General features: G+C 39.6%; 1 protein-coding gene across 1 annotated transcript in view; it reads right to left on the bottom strand.

The window, feature by feature from the left end:
• The window catches only part of LOC128694928 (ATP-binding cassette sub-family F member 1), a 44,723-nt gene that overhangs the window by 14,476 nt on the left and 14,854 nt on the right, over positions 1 to 15,393 (bottom strand). Inside the window, exon 6 of the mRNA XM_070094277.1 lies at positions 5,986 to 6,172. Coding sequence (XP_069950378.1) covers positions 5,986 to 6,172 — 187 coding nt within the window. The remainder of the gene's footprint in view (positions 1 to 5,985; positions 6,173 to 15,393) is intronic.

Genomic DNA, 15,393 nt, shown 5'->3' with positions numbered 1-15,393 from the left:
TGAATAAAAAATCAAAATGGAATTTATTTGTAAAGCCTCAAAACATAACTAATGAACAGAGGAAATGTTAGTTTAGTGCCAGGAATGCCTACATTGTTCATTCTGGACCCTATTTTGAAATTGGAATATTTTGAACTTTGTGTTAAATTGGCCAAATTAACAATTTCTGATCACTTTATTTTGTAGTTGAAACAGTTGACTTGGCGATTTCTTGTGCTCAATCGATAGAATAGAAGTAATACTAGTGAAATAGCTAAGAATTTGGTTGATTGGAATAATGTAATTGGCCTAAAATGGGAGTCAAAGTCGGCAAAATCGCCGATTCGTAAATATCGCTGACACATCAAAATTCGCGAGAGCATAATTTCGTCAATTTTCCACCAAATTTCGTACTTTTTGTTTTATTACCTTCACAAAAAGATTCTCTACGATTTCGTAAGAAAAAATAACAATTTTTTTTTTTTTAAATTCTTGGACACTGGTGCGTGACTCCAGATTTGGGCCTTGGACCCTGAAAGGGTTAAGCAGTGTTTAAATTATGTACATATTTTAGTATTAAGCAGTGTTTAAATTATTTTATACAACCCAATCAATGTATATGCCAATAACAATATGTAGTACTTTTATTTTTCATGGAAACAGATTAATCGTTTTCCCTATACTATTTCTTATGGGAAAATTCGTTTGGTATACATCCTGTTTGGTACAAGTCCAAGGTCCTGGAACAGATTAAGGATGCATACCGAGGTACCCCTGTATCATCACTGCACCCCTCCCAGCTTGTTCATGTTCTCCGCAAGCTCTGCGTCTCTCCATTATCTCTGGAAACTTTCCAAAATTTCAAGTGTTTTAAAGTTATTTCATATAGTAGAACCTTGGTTTTCGTCTTTAAATTGTTCCAGAGTATGACAAAAACCGAATTCAACAAAAACTGAAGCAATATTTCCCATAAGAAATGTAAATGCAATTAATCCGTTCCAGACACCCAAAAATATTAACAAAAAATACATTTTATAGAGAATAACTAGTTTTACATACAGAACACAATGAGAAATAAATATAAAGCACTAATGAAATGGATAAATGAACATTTAAATCACTTTTACCTTTAGTGAAGACTCTTGGTGTATGGAAGAAGGCGAGGAGGGGAGAGGGAGGAGAGTTTATTGTTTGGAAGGGGAATCCCCTTACATAAGGACTTCAGGTATCAAGTCCCTATCCATGGTTACTTCCCTTCTGAACTGAACAATTATAGGCCTATATCATACCTGCCCCTACTCTCTAAAATCTTCGAAAAATTAATTCACAAACAAGTCTACCCCTACTTCATATCCCACAACATACTCAACCCTTGTCAGTTTGGGTTCAGATCGAAAAAAAATACTAATGATGCAATTATACATATGCTTGAACTAATATATTCTGCACTCGAGAAAAACGAATGTCCCCTGGGACTTTTCATAGACTTACGAAAATCTTTTGATCCAGTTGACCATGACCTTTTGCACCAAAAACTCGAACATTACGGGGTCAGAGGACACTCTCTCAATTACCTAAAATCTTATCTTAACAACAGAACCCAGTATGTATACACAAATGGAGCCAGCTCCACAACACAACCTGTTCTTGTTGGAGTCCCACAGGGGAGCATTCTTGGCCCACTTCTCTTTCTCATTTACATCAATGATTTACCAAACGCATCTAATCTCCATAAACTTATTTTATTTGCAGATGAAAGAGGGAAATTTTTTCCCAGTAAAAGTAGGCCTTAGACAAGGATGTGTGATGTCACCGTGGTTGTTTAATATATTTATAGATGGGGTTGTAAGAGAAGTAAATGCGAGGGTCTTGGCAAGAGGCGTGGAGTTAAAAGATAAAGAATCACACACAAAGTGGGAGTTGTCACAGCTGCTCTTTGCTGATGACACTGTGCTCTTGGGAGATTCTGAAGAGAAGTTGCAGAGATTGGTGGATGAATTTGGTAGGGTGTGCAAAAGAAGAAAATTAAAGGTGAATACAGGAAAGAGTAAGGTTATGAGGATAACAAAAAGATTAGGTGATGAAAGATTGAATATCAGATTGGAGGGAGAGAGTATGGAGGAGGTGAACGTATTCAGATATTTGGGAGTGGACGTGTCAGCGGATGGGTCTATGAAAGATGAGGTGAATCATAGAATTGATGAGGGAAAAAGAGTGAGTGGTGCACTTAGGAGTCTGTGGAGACAAAGAACTTTGTCCTTGGAGGCAAAGAGGGGAATGTATGAGAGTATAGTTTTACCAACGCTCTTATATGGGTGTGAAGCGTGGGTGATGAATGTTGCAGCGAGGAGAAGGCTGGAGGCAGTGGAGATGTCATGTCTGAGGGCAATGTGTGGTGTGAATATAATGCAGAGAATTCGTAGTTTGGAAGTTAGGAGGAGGTGCGGGATTACCAAAACTGTTGTCCAGAGGGCTGAGGAAGGGTTGTTGAGGTGGTTTGGACATGTAGAGAGAATGGAGCGAAACAGAATGACTTCAAGAGTGTATCAGTCTGTAGTGGAAGGAAGGCGGGGTAGGGGTCGGCCTAGGAAGGGTTGGAGGGAGGGGGTAAAGGAGGTTTTGTGTGCGAGGGGCTTGGACTTCCAGCAGGCATGCGTGAGCGTGTTTGATAGGAGTGAATGGAGACAAATGGTTTTTAATACTTGACGTGCTGTTGGAGTGTGAGCAAAGTAACATTTATGAAGGGATTCAGGGAAACCGGCAGGCCGGACTTGAGTCCTGGAGATGGGAAGTACAGTGCCTGCACTCTGAAGGAGGGGTGTTAATGTTGCAGTTTAAAAACTGTAGTGTAAAGCACCCTTCTGGCAAGACAGTGATGGAGTGAATGATGGTGAAAGTTTTTCTTTTTCGGGCCACCCTGCCTTGGTGGGAATCGGCCGGTGTGATAAAAAAAAATAACAACTTATTTCTTTTCTCACCCAAACCCAACCATACTAACAGACACAGTAAATGCTGAACTGCTAAAAATATCTACTTGGATAATTACTCTCAATATAGACAAAACCTACTTCATGCTTTTTGGAAACAAGAGCTTCAAATGCACAGCCAAACTTATTGATAAATGGTTCACCTATTTCGAGACAAGCAGAGAGCAAATTTCTAGGTTTCCACCTTGACTGCAGTCTCAAATTTCAGACAGACACATAGCAAATTTCCAAGAAAGTCTCCAAAACAGTAGGCATCCTTTCAAAGATACAGCACAATGTACTCAATCAGCTCTTCTAGCTTTGTACCACTCTCATTTACCCTTACCTCACCTATGGTATTTATGCATGAGGCTCAACCACAGCTAATCACCTTAAGCCTTTAATAACCCAGAAAAAAAGCTGCAGTGCGATTGATTACTAACTCCTGCATCAGACAACACACTCCACCTCTTTTCAAGAGTCTTAACTTGCTAAATATACAAAACATCCACACTTATTATGGTGCCTGCTACATACACAGAATACTATACTCTAATGTAAACCCTCCTCTCAAACTCCTCCTTGATAACTATAACAGAACACACAACCATAATACGAGACACAGATCAGTCTTCGATATCCCTTGTGTTCATCTCTCCCTATGCAAAAAATGCTATACACGTAAAAGGCATGAAGATCTGGAATTCATTGCCAGAACACACTAAAGGACCCCTGTCTGCAAACCAGTTTAAGGCCCTAATAAGAAATCACCTCATCACCTAAAATTAACCAGACAAACTGTACCTAATCACTACCAGTTTCTCAAAAGCTGCTCATATTCTGCTGATGAATGCTCAACCACTTACTACGAAATTAGGATGTCTATTTTTTCATTGTTTTAAATAGTAGTAGATTGTAATATATCATAATGTAAACTGTTCCATTGTAATACCAAATTTCATTGCTTTAAATAGTACTAAACTAATACATCATATTGTAAATTGTTTTAACCCTTTCAGGGTCCGTCCCGTAGATCTACGGCTTTACGTTCAGGGTCCAAACCGTAGATCTATGTCATGAGCTCAGCTCACTCTGATAAACTGTGAGTTTGGGCCTAGATATGAGAGAATACATCTATGTGGTATGTGTGCACAACATAAAACAGATCCTGCAGCACACTGTGTATAATGAGAGAAAAAAAACTGAAATCATGATTTTTCGATTAAAACAGCGACTTTGCAGTGTTTTTTCATATGTTTTTTATAGTTCTATTTGCGATTTCTTGGTCTCATTTGATAGAATGTGAGACATATTACAGAAATAGAGATGATTTTGATTGGTTTTAGCACTGGAAATGGCTTGAAACTGAGCTCAAAGTAGCAGAAATGTTAAATTTTGCCGATATTCAAGAGTAAACAAACGACCTCACACGTCTAATACACGCCAGCTGGTGGGTCTAATATGCATTCACAAATATGGTGATGATATTTATACAATTATTACAGTATTGCATAACAGTAAATCTTCTATTTTTTGGTGTGAATAAAAATTCATTATGTGAATAAAAAATCAAAATGGAATTTATTTGTAAAGCCTCAAAATGTAACTAATGAACAGAAGAAATGTTAGTTTAGTTCCAGGAATACCTACATTGTTTATTCTGGACCCTATTTTGAAATTGGAATATTTTGAACTTTGTGTTAAATTGGCCAAATTAACAATTTCCGATCACTAATTTGTAGTTGAAACAGTTGACTTGGCGATTTCTTGTGCTCAATTGATAGAATAGAAGTAATACTAGTGAAATAGCTAAGAATTTGGTTGACTGGAATAATGTAATTGGCCTAAAATGGGAGTCAAAGTCGGCAAAATCTCCGATTCGTAAATATCGCTGACACATCAAAATTCGCGAGAGCATAATTTCGTCAATTTTCCATCAAATTTCGTACTTTTTGTTTTATTAGCTTCACAAAAAGATTCTCTACTATTTCATAAGAAAAAATAACAAATTTTTTTTTTGAAAATTCTTGGACACTGGGGCACCACTTCAGATTTGGGCCTTGGACCCTGAAGGGGTTAATTTGAGTGTGAAGCAAACATTATGATCCTCAGTAACTTTTAAGTTAAATTAACATCTGAATGCTCTGTCAGAATACAGATACATGTATATAAATACTGTTTTATAAAATATATTATAATTTTTTATAATGGATTTTCCTCCAGAACACTTAAGATATTTTAGTTACCTTCTAGAGTGTTAGTTTTGGATGGCATACTTAGAACAATAGCTTATTTGCACAAAGATAATACAAAAAACAATCTCGGTGAATTTTATACATGACGAAAATTTTTCTTCAGTGAACGTTATACATGAGTTGGTAGAAAAAAGACATTTGTCTCACATTTTTATTACAGGTCTGTTAAAAAAAAAAAACCTCCCTGGATGGTTGTAATTCATCTTACTACCTACAGATTAGTCCTTTCTTGTCCATATATTCTTGTTTTAGCTAGTGCAAAAATTGACAGCTGTCACTTGCACAAGTTACAAAACCAGCAGGTTGTTCTCAACTAGACACTAAGTTATCCAAAATGTCTGGGAAATACAGTACAGCCTCTCCTCACTTAACGACGGAGTTCCATTTCTAAGACCTCATTGGTAAACGAATTCGTCACTAAGTGAGGAGCATACTATAATGCTAGTGGGTTTGTGTCAACCATCTTTGATATTGTTTTAATGTCACCTTTTGCACTGTTTATAACATCTCTGGTACATTTCTAAATATTTATACAGTAGTGTACTGCATACTGTAATAAACAGAATAGAGGAAATCAGCTCTAATATACATTACAGTATTTAGGTATGCATACTGGTCAGAGAGCCCATCATAAGTCCAAGACGTCGGTAAAAGAGTACGTCGCTAAGTGAGGAGAGGCTGTATTGTATTCTACATGTTGCCACCCCACTTATAAGAAGTCGTCAGAGTGGACAAGGTATTAAAGATACGGCTGGTGCTTAACAATGAAGAAACAAGAGTCATACCTGAAGATAATTATCTAACCAAATAACAGCATTAAGATCCAAGTGGTTAGTAGGCTCGTCCAACATGAGAAGTGTTGGTTCCATGAAGAGAGCCCGGGCCAGGGATACTCTCATTCTCCAGCCACCACTGAAGTTTTTTGTGGCTCTTCCCTGCATCTCACGTGTAAACCCAAGACCAGCCAAAATTCTGAAAAATTCAGCGATACAGAAAAAGAAACATTACCCTTTCTCTTTATCTAATATTAAACATTACATATGATAAAAATTTATTTTCAAATGTTGAATTAAGATTTTAAAGGTATGACAATAATATATTATCATGACAAGAAAAGTCCAGCACAGTGATATACAGTAAAACCCCAGTATCCATGGGTTTGGTTTCTGCGATTTCAGTTATCTGTAGTGTACTGTGGCCCAAAAATAACCCTTAATTTTGCCTAATAATAACAAAGCAGAAAAGTAGTGGTGGTGACACTTCTTCAAAGCCTAAAAGAACCCTTCAAGTGCTTCCCAACAGTAAAGAAGTGCTAATTCTCCACTTACAGTGCATAATTTATGAATTCAACTTTAACATGGGTAGAGGAGGGCCTCTTTTTACAGCGCACCACTGTTTGTTTACATACTTCGTGAACTTCATGTCTACTGATTATGTCTGGAAACTTTCCAAAATTTCAAGTTTTGAAGTTATTGCGTAGTTTTATATATTTTATATTTTTTGCAAAAGAAGAAAATTAAAAGTGAATACAGGAAAGAGTAAGGTTATGAGAATAACAAAAATATTAGGTGATGAAAGATTGGATATCAGATTGGAGAGAGAGAGTATGGAGGAGGTGAATGTATTCAGATATTTGGGAGTGGACGTGTCAGCAGATGGGTCTATGAAAGATGAGGTGAATCATAGAATTGATGAGGGAAAAAGAGTGAGTGGTGCACTTAGGAGTCTGTGGAGACAAAGAACTTTGTCCTTGGAGGCAAAGAGGGGAATGTATGAGAGTATAGTTTTACCAACGCTCTTATATGGGTGTGAAGCATGGATGATGAATGTTGCAGCGAGGAGAAGGCTGGAGGCAGTGGAGATGTCATGTCTGAGGTCAATGTGTGGTGTGAATATAATGCAGAGAATTCGTAGTTTGGAAGTTAGGAGGAGGTGCGGGATTACCAAAACTGTTGTCCAGAGGGCTGAGGAAGGGTTGTCGAGGTGGTTCGGACATGTAGAGAGAATGGAGCGAAACAGAATGACTTCAAGAGTGTATCAGTCTGTAGTGGAAGGAAGGCGGGGTAGGGGTCGGCCTAGGAAAGGTTGGAGGGAGGGGGTAAAGGAGGTTTTGTGTGCGAGGGGCTTGGACTTCCAGCAGGCATGCGTGAGCGTGTTTGATAGGAGTGAATGGAGACAAATGGTTTTTAATACTTGACGTGCTGTTGGAGTGTGAGCAAAGTAACATTTATGAAGGGATTCAGGGAAACCGGCAGGCCGGACTCGAGTCCTGGAGATGGGAAGTACAGTGCCTGCACTCTGAAGGAGGGGTGTTAATGTTGCAGTTTAAAAACTGTAGTGTAAAGCACCCTTCTGGCAAGACAGTGATGGAGTGAATGATGGTGAAAGTTATCTTTTTCGGGCCACCCTGCCTTGGTGGGAATCGGCCAGTGTGATAATAATAATAATAAATATAACAGACACCTGATATATACTCTAAAATGAATAAAATATGTAATTCATGTAGTGGTATGGGCGGTGTTGGCGGTGGACAAGAGTTTGTCTGGAGACCGGACAAAATACAGTGGACCCCCGCATAACGATCACCTCCGAATGCGACCAATTATGTAAGTTTATTTATTTAAGTGCGTTTGTACGTGTATGTTTGGGGGTGTGAAATGGACTAATCTACTTCACAATATTCCTTATGGGAACAAATTCGGTCAGTACTGGCACCTGAACATACTTCTGGAGTGAAAAAATATCGTTAACCGGGGGTCCACTGTACTTCATGAATAATTTCGCTAATATCATCTATACGGCTTATTTATCTATCATAGTTCATCTAATATGACATAACAATATAAATAACATAGAAACTTGATATATGCTCCAGAATGAATAAAAGTGTCATTATACACGTGGCAGCAGTGGTGGCGGCCGACGAGAGTTTGTCTGGAGGCAGGACAAAATACTCCTTGAATATTTTGCTATCATCAACTCTACAGCTTATTTATCTATGACAGTTCATCTAATATGAAATAACAAACAATATAAATAACAGAAATCTGACATATACTCCAGAATGAATAAAATATGTCATTACATATGTGGCGGCGGCAGTAGCTGACGAGAGTTTGTCTGGAGACAGGACAAAATACTCCTTGAATATTTCGCTATCAACTCTACATCTTATTTATCTATCACAGTTCATTTAATATGAAATAATAAATAATATAACAAGTTAAGAAAGCCTAGGGAACAAATGGATATGTCAGATAAAAACAGAGTAGGGGAGTTAGTAGATGGGGAGATGGAGGTTTTGGGTAAATGGCAAGAATATTTTGAAGAACTTTTAAATGTCTACAAAGAAAGGGAGGCGGTAATTTCATGCACTGGCCAGGGAGGTATACCATCTTTTAGGAGTGAAGAGCAGGATGTGAGTGTAGGGGAGGTGCGTGAGGCATTACGTAGAATGAAAGGGAGTAAAGAAGCTGGAAGTGATGGGATCATGACAGAAATGTTAAAAGCAGGTGAAGACATAGTGTTGGAGTGGTTGGTATTTTTGTTTAATAAATGTATGTCTTAGATAGTGTGCAGGCATTCTACTTCCCATTTCCAGGACTCAAGTCCGGCTATATAAAAATAACCGGTTTCCCTGAATCCCTTTACTAAATATTACCCTGCTCATACTCTGATGATCTGTTGGAGTGTGAGCAGGGAAATATTTAGTGAAGGGATTCAGGGAAACCAGTTATTTTTATATAGCCAGATTTGAGTCCTGGAAATGGGAAGTACAATGCCTGCACTCTAAAGGAGGGGTTCGGGATATTGACCGTTTGGAGGGATGCGTTGTGTATCTTTATACGTATATGCTTCTAAGCTGTTGTGTTCTGAGCACCTCTGCAAAAACAGTGATTATGTGTAAGTGAGGTGAAAGAGTTGAATGATGATGAAAGTATTTTCTTATTGGGGATTTTCTTTCTCTTTGGGTCACCCTGCCTCGGTGGGAGACGGCCAACTTGTTAAAAAAAATGTATGAAAGAGGGGAAGGTACTTAGGGATTGGAGGAGAGCGTGTATAGTCCCTTTATATAAAGGGAAGGGGGACAAAAGAGAAAGTAAAAATTATAGAGGAATAAGTTTACTGAGTATACCAGGAAAAGTGTACGGTAGGGTTATTATTGAAAGAATTAGAGGTAAGACAGAATGTAGAATTGCAGATGAGCAAAGAGGTTTTAGAGTGGGTAGGGGATGTGCAGATCAAGTGTTTACATTGAAGCATATATGTGAGCAGTATTTAGATAAAGGTAGGGAAGTTTTTATTGCATTTATGGATTTAGAAAAGGCATATGATAGAGTGGATAGGGAAGCAATGTGGCAGATGTTGCAAGTATATGGAATAGGTGGTAAGTTTTTATGAGGATAGTGAGGCTCAGGTTAGGGTGTGTAGAAGAGAGGGAGAATACTTCCCGGTAAAAGTAGGTCTCAGACAGGGATGTGTAATGTCACCATGGTTGTTTAAAATATTTATAGATGGGGTTGTAAAAGAAGTAAATGCTAGGGTGTTCGGGAGAGGGGTGGGATTAAATTATGGGGAATTAAATACAAAATGGGAAGTGACACAGTTACTTTTTGCTGATGATACTGTGCTTATGGGAGATTCTAAAGAAAGATTGCAAAGGTTAGTGGACAAATTTGGGAGTGTGTGTAAAGGTAGAAAGTTGAAAGTGAACATAGAAAAGAGTAAGGTGATGACAGTATCAAATGATTTAGATAAAGAAAAATTGGATATCAAATTGGGGAGGAAGAGTATGGAAGAAGTGAATGTTTTCAGATATTTGGGAGTTGACGTGTCAGCGGATGGGTTTATGAAGGATGAGGTTAATCCTAGAATTGATGAAGGAAAAAAGGTGAGTGGTGCACTGAGGTATATTTTTTTTTTTTTTTTTTTTTATTATCACACTGGCCGATTCCCACCAAGGCAGGGTGGCCCGAAAAAGAAAAACTTTCACCATCATTCACTCCATCACTGTCTTGCCAGAAGGGTGCTTTACACTACAGTTTTTAAACTGCAACATTAACACCCCTCCTTCAGAGTGCAGGCACTGTACTTCCCATCTCCAGGACTCAAGTCCGGCCTGCCGGTTTCCCTGAATCCCTTCATAAATGTTACTTTGCTCACACTCCAACAGCACGTCAAGTATTAAAAACCATTTGTCTCCATTCACTCCTATCAAACACGCTCACGCATGCCTGCTGGAAGTCCAAGCCCCTCGCACACAAAACCTCCTTTACCCCCTCCCTCCAACCCTTCCTAGGCCGACCCCTACCCCGCCTTCCTTCCACTACAGACTGATACACTCTTGAAGTTATTCTGTTTCGCTCCATTCTCTCTACATGTCCGAACCACCTCAACAACCCTTCCTCAGCCCTCTGGACAACAGTTTTGGTAATCCCGCACCTCCTCCTAACTTCCAAACTACGAATTCTCTGCATTATATTCACACCACACATTGCCCTCAGACATGACATCTCCACTGCCTCCAGCCTTCTCCTCGCTGCAACATTCATCACCCATGCTTCACACCCATATAAGAGCGTTGGTAAAACTATACTCTCATACATTCCCCTCTTTGCCTCCAAGGACAAAGTTCTCTGTCTCCACAGACTCCTAAGTGCACCACTCACTCTTTTTCCCTCATCAATTCTATGATTCACCTCATCTTTCATAGACCCATCCGCTGACACGTCCACTCCCAAATATCTGAATACGTTCACCTCCTCCATACTCTCTCCCTCCAATCTGATATTCAATCTTTCATCACCTAATCTTTTTGTTATCCTCATAACCTTACTCTTTCCTGTATTCACCTTTAATTTTCTTCTTTTGCACACCCTACCAAATTCATCCACCAATCTCTGCAGCTTCTCTTCAGAATCTCCCAAGAGCACAGTGTCATCAGCAAAGAGCAGCTGTGACAACTCCCACCCTGTGTGTGATTCTTTATCTTTTAACTCCACGCCTCTTGCCAAGACCCTCGCATTTACTTCTCTTACAACCCCATCTATAAATATATTAAACAACCACGGTGACATCACACATCCTTGTCTAAGGCCTACTTTTACTGGGAAAAAATTTCCCTCTTTTCTACATACTCTAACTTGAGCCTCACTATCCTCGTAAAAACTCTTCACTGCTTTCAGTAACCTACCTCCTACACCATACACTTGCAACATCTGCCACATTGCCCCCCTATCCACCCTGTCATATGCCTTTTCCAAATCCATAAACGCCACAAAGACCTCTTTAGCCTTATCTAAATACTGTTCACTTATATGTTTCACTGTAAACACCTGGTCCACACACCCCCTACCTTTCCTAAAGCCTCCTTGTTCATCTGCTATCCTATTCTCCGTCTTACTCTTAATTCTTTCAATTATAACTCTACCATACACTTTACCAGGTACACTCAACAGACTTATCCCCCTATAATTTTTGCACTCTCTTTTATCCCCTTTGCCTTTATACAAAGGAACTATGCATGCTCTCTGCCAATCCCTAGGTACCTTACCCTCTTCCATACATTTATTAAATAATTGCACCAACCACTCCAAAACTATATCCCCACCTGCTTTTAACATTTCTATCTTTATCCCATCAATCCCGGCTGCCTTACCCCCTTTCATTTTACCTACTGCCTCACGAATTTCCCCCACACTCACAACTGGCTCTTCCTCACTCCTACAAGATGTTATTCCTCCTTGCCCTATACACGAAATCACAGCTTCCCTATCTTCATCAACATTTAACAATTCCTCAAAATATTCCCTCCATCTTCCCAATACCTCTAACTCTCCATTTAATAACTCTCCTCTCCTATTTTTAACTGACAAATCCATTTGTTCTCTAGGCTTCCTTAACTTGTTAATCTCACTCCAAAACTTTTTCTTATTTTCAACAAAATTTGTTGATAACAGCTCACCCACTCTCTCATTTGCTCTCTTTTTACATTGCTTCACCACTCTCTTAACCTCTCTCTTTTTCTACAGAGGCAAAGAAGGAAATGTATGAAAGTATAGTAGTACCAACACTCTTACATGGGTGTGAAGCTTGGGTTGTAAATGCTGCAGCAAGGAGGCGCTTGGAGGCAGTGGAGATGTCCTGTCTAAGGGCAATGTGTGGTGTAAATATTATGCAGAAAATTCGGAGTGTGGAAATTAGGAGAAGGTGTGGAGTTAATAAAAATATTAGTCAGAGGGCTGAAGAGGGTTTGTTGAGGTGGTTTGGTCATTTAGAGAGAATGGATCAAAGTAGAATGACATGGAGAGCGTATAAATCTGTAGGGGAAGGAAGGCGGGGTAGGGGTCATCCTCGAAAAGGTTGGAAGGAAGGGGTAAAGGTGGTGTTGTGGGCGAGGGGTTTGGACTTTCAGCAATCGTGTGTGAGCGTGTTAGATAGGAGTGAATGGAGATGAATGGTATTTGGGACCTGACGAGCTATTGGAGTGCGAGCAGGGTAATATTTAGTGAAAGGATTCAGGGAAACCAGTTATTTTATATAACCAGACTCGAGTCCTGGAAATCGGAAGTACAATGCCTGCACTCTAAAGGAGGGATTTGAGATATTGGCAGTTTGAAGGGATATATTGTGTATTTTTATACGTATATACTTCTAAACTGTTGCATTCTGGGCACCTCTGCAAAAACAGTGATTATGTGTGAGTGAGGTTTAAGTGTTGAATGATGATGATGAAAGAATTTTCTTTTTGGGGATTTTCTTTCTTTTTGAGTCACCCTGCCTCGGTGGGAGACGGCCGACTTGTTGAAAAAAAAAAAAAAAACACGGACTCACAGGTAAGGACCCACGAGGGGCGAGGGGCAAGTGGGGACAGGGCGAAGAATAGACAGTGAGAGGAATGTCTTGAGTTGAAGAGAAGAGTCAGGACTAGATCCAACTGCTAAGCCTGGAAAGCAATGACGAGGACGACGTAGAAGGCACTGGAACACTGCAGAAGCTGACTGCATCTTGCTGGATGGAAGAAAACTGAGACTTGCTGGTGATTTGTGGCTGCAGGCAACAAGGGAGGAGCTTATTGTTGATTGGTCATTTCATGGAGTTTGGTGATTACTTTGAGTTGTGACATTGTTTTACGATAACATCTTGCTTGTTGATTTCTGTACCATTTTCAAGAAGTTTAAATCGTTGGATCAGGATGATCATGAGACGTGTTAGCAAGTGTTGATAAATGGGATCTTGAGAATTATTTTCAATGTGCTTTTGAAAACAAGAAAGTTCTGTACCAGGAGCTCTGCAAGTTGAGTCGATGGTAAATTTGACTTTCTTTTGGATGAGATGAGTGCTCAGTTCTGGTAACAGCATATCTTGAGCATAATTAGCTGTGGTGTAGAAAGTGATTCCAAACCATGGATAATAATTTTCTGCATCTTCATCAGAAACTATCATTTCGAGAGTCGTAAGATGGTGTTGTTGGCACAGGTTTTTCATTCTTGTTAAATGGTGTTAAAGGTGGAGGTGAAGATTCGATGTCATCTTCAGTAGACGAGGAGGAAGATGTTGTTGGTGGCAAGGTTTCTGACTGGGGGTTTCAATGAGGAGTGAAGGTGATAGAAACTTAATACAGTGGAACCTCAAAAATCGAACTTAATCCGTTCCAGGAGCTAGTTCTAAATTCGAAAAGTCTGAAATTCGAAGCAATATTTCCCATAAGAAATAATGGAAATACAATTAATCCGTTCCAAAAACCCAAAAATTTTATTTTTATTATTTTATTATCACACCGGCCGATTCCCACCAAGGCAGGGTGGCCCGAAAAAGAAAAACTTTCACCATCATTCACTCCATCACTGAAACTTAATACAGTGGAACCTACTATAGTTTTTAATTTTGTATAGTAATACATATAAAATAACATTTTTACTTACCTTTATTGAAGATTGGTGATGGCATCTGGAAGATAGGGAGGAGGAGAGAGGGAGTTAGATTAGTGTTTGGAAGGAGAATCCCCCTACATGAGGACTTCAGGTAAAGCCCTCTCTGGGGTTACTTCCCTTCTGTCTTTTAATGCCACTAGGACCAGCTTGAGAGTCACTGGACTCCTGTCTCACAAAATAACTGTCCACAGTCCTCTGTTTCTGGCACCTCTTTAACATTTCCCTAAAATGGGACATGGTTCTGTCACTGAACTTGTTGAAAAGATGGCTTGTTTCAGCTTGCTCAGGGTGGTACTTCTGCACAAACATTTGGACATCATTCCACTTGGTACAAATCTCCTTAATCTTTGAAGAAGGCACCTCATCCACTCTCTATATTAACACCTTTCGCAACATGAGCTTCCTTGATTTGTTCTTTCTTTGACAGGATAGAACCGATGGTCGACTTGTTTATCCCATACATCCTGGCAAGCTCAAGTCTCACACCACTCTCATACTTCTGTATTATTTCCTTCTTCACATCTATGGTGTTTCTCACTTTCTTTACCACAGGGGTACCACTAGCAAGTTTCTTTGGGCCCATGGCAGCTTATTTCACAGTCCCACAAGCACTAAACACAACGAAATAATCGTAAAATGCGTGAATGAGAGCGCAGGTTAGTGTTCACTGCTCACGGCGCCTGAGCGGGGACACGGACAGAGCGGGCCGGCAGACAGGTCCCGTACCCGGCAGTCCGAAAATAGGGGCACGTTCGATAATAGGGACACAGTTTGTCCGAAAAAATGGTCCTATTTTCGAAATGTTCGATATGTGATACGTTCGATTTTTGAGGTTCCACTGTATATACTCTAGAATGAATAAAAGAAATCTAATATATACTCTAGAATGAATAAAATATGTCATTATGTAACAGGCGGAGGCGGCCACAACCGCTCCCTCTTTGTTGTGGTAAACACTGCCATCTAGTGATGGCCTTTTGAAGCCACCTATTATTATAATTATTATTATGTAGTACATTATTATTATATATGTATTATTTTTTTTTTTTTTATTATCACACTGGCTGATTCCCACCAAGGCAGGGTGGCCCGAAAAAGAAAAACTTTCACCATCATTCACTCCATCACTGTCTTGCCAGAAGGGTGCTTTACACTACAGTTTTTAAACTGCAACATTAACACCCCTCCTTCAGAGTGCAGGCACTGTACTTCCCATCTCCAGGACTCAAGTCCGGCCTGCCGGTTTCCCTGAACCCCTTC

This window comes from Cherax quadricarinatus, chromosome 45, assembly GCF_038502225.1.
Source record: "Cherax quadricarinatus isolate ZL_2023a chromosome 45, ASM3850222v1, whole genome shotgun sequence".
NCBI classification, from domain to species: Eukaryota; Metazoa; Arthropoda; class Malacostraca; order Decapoda; family Parastacidae; genus Cherax; species Cherax quadricarinatus.
This window is presented reverse-complemented; position numbering and strand designations above follow the sequence as displayed.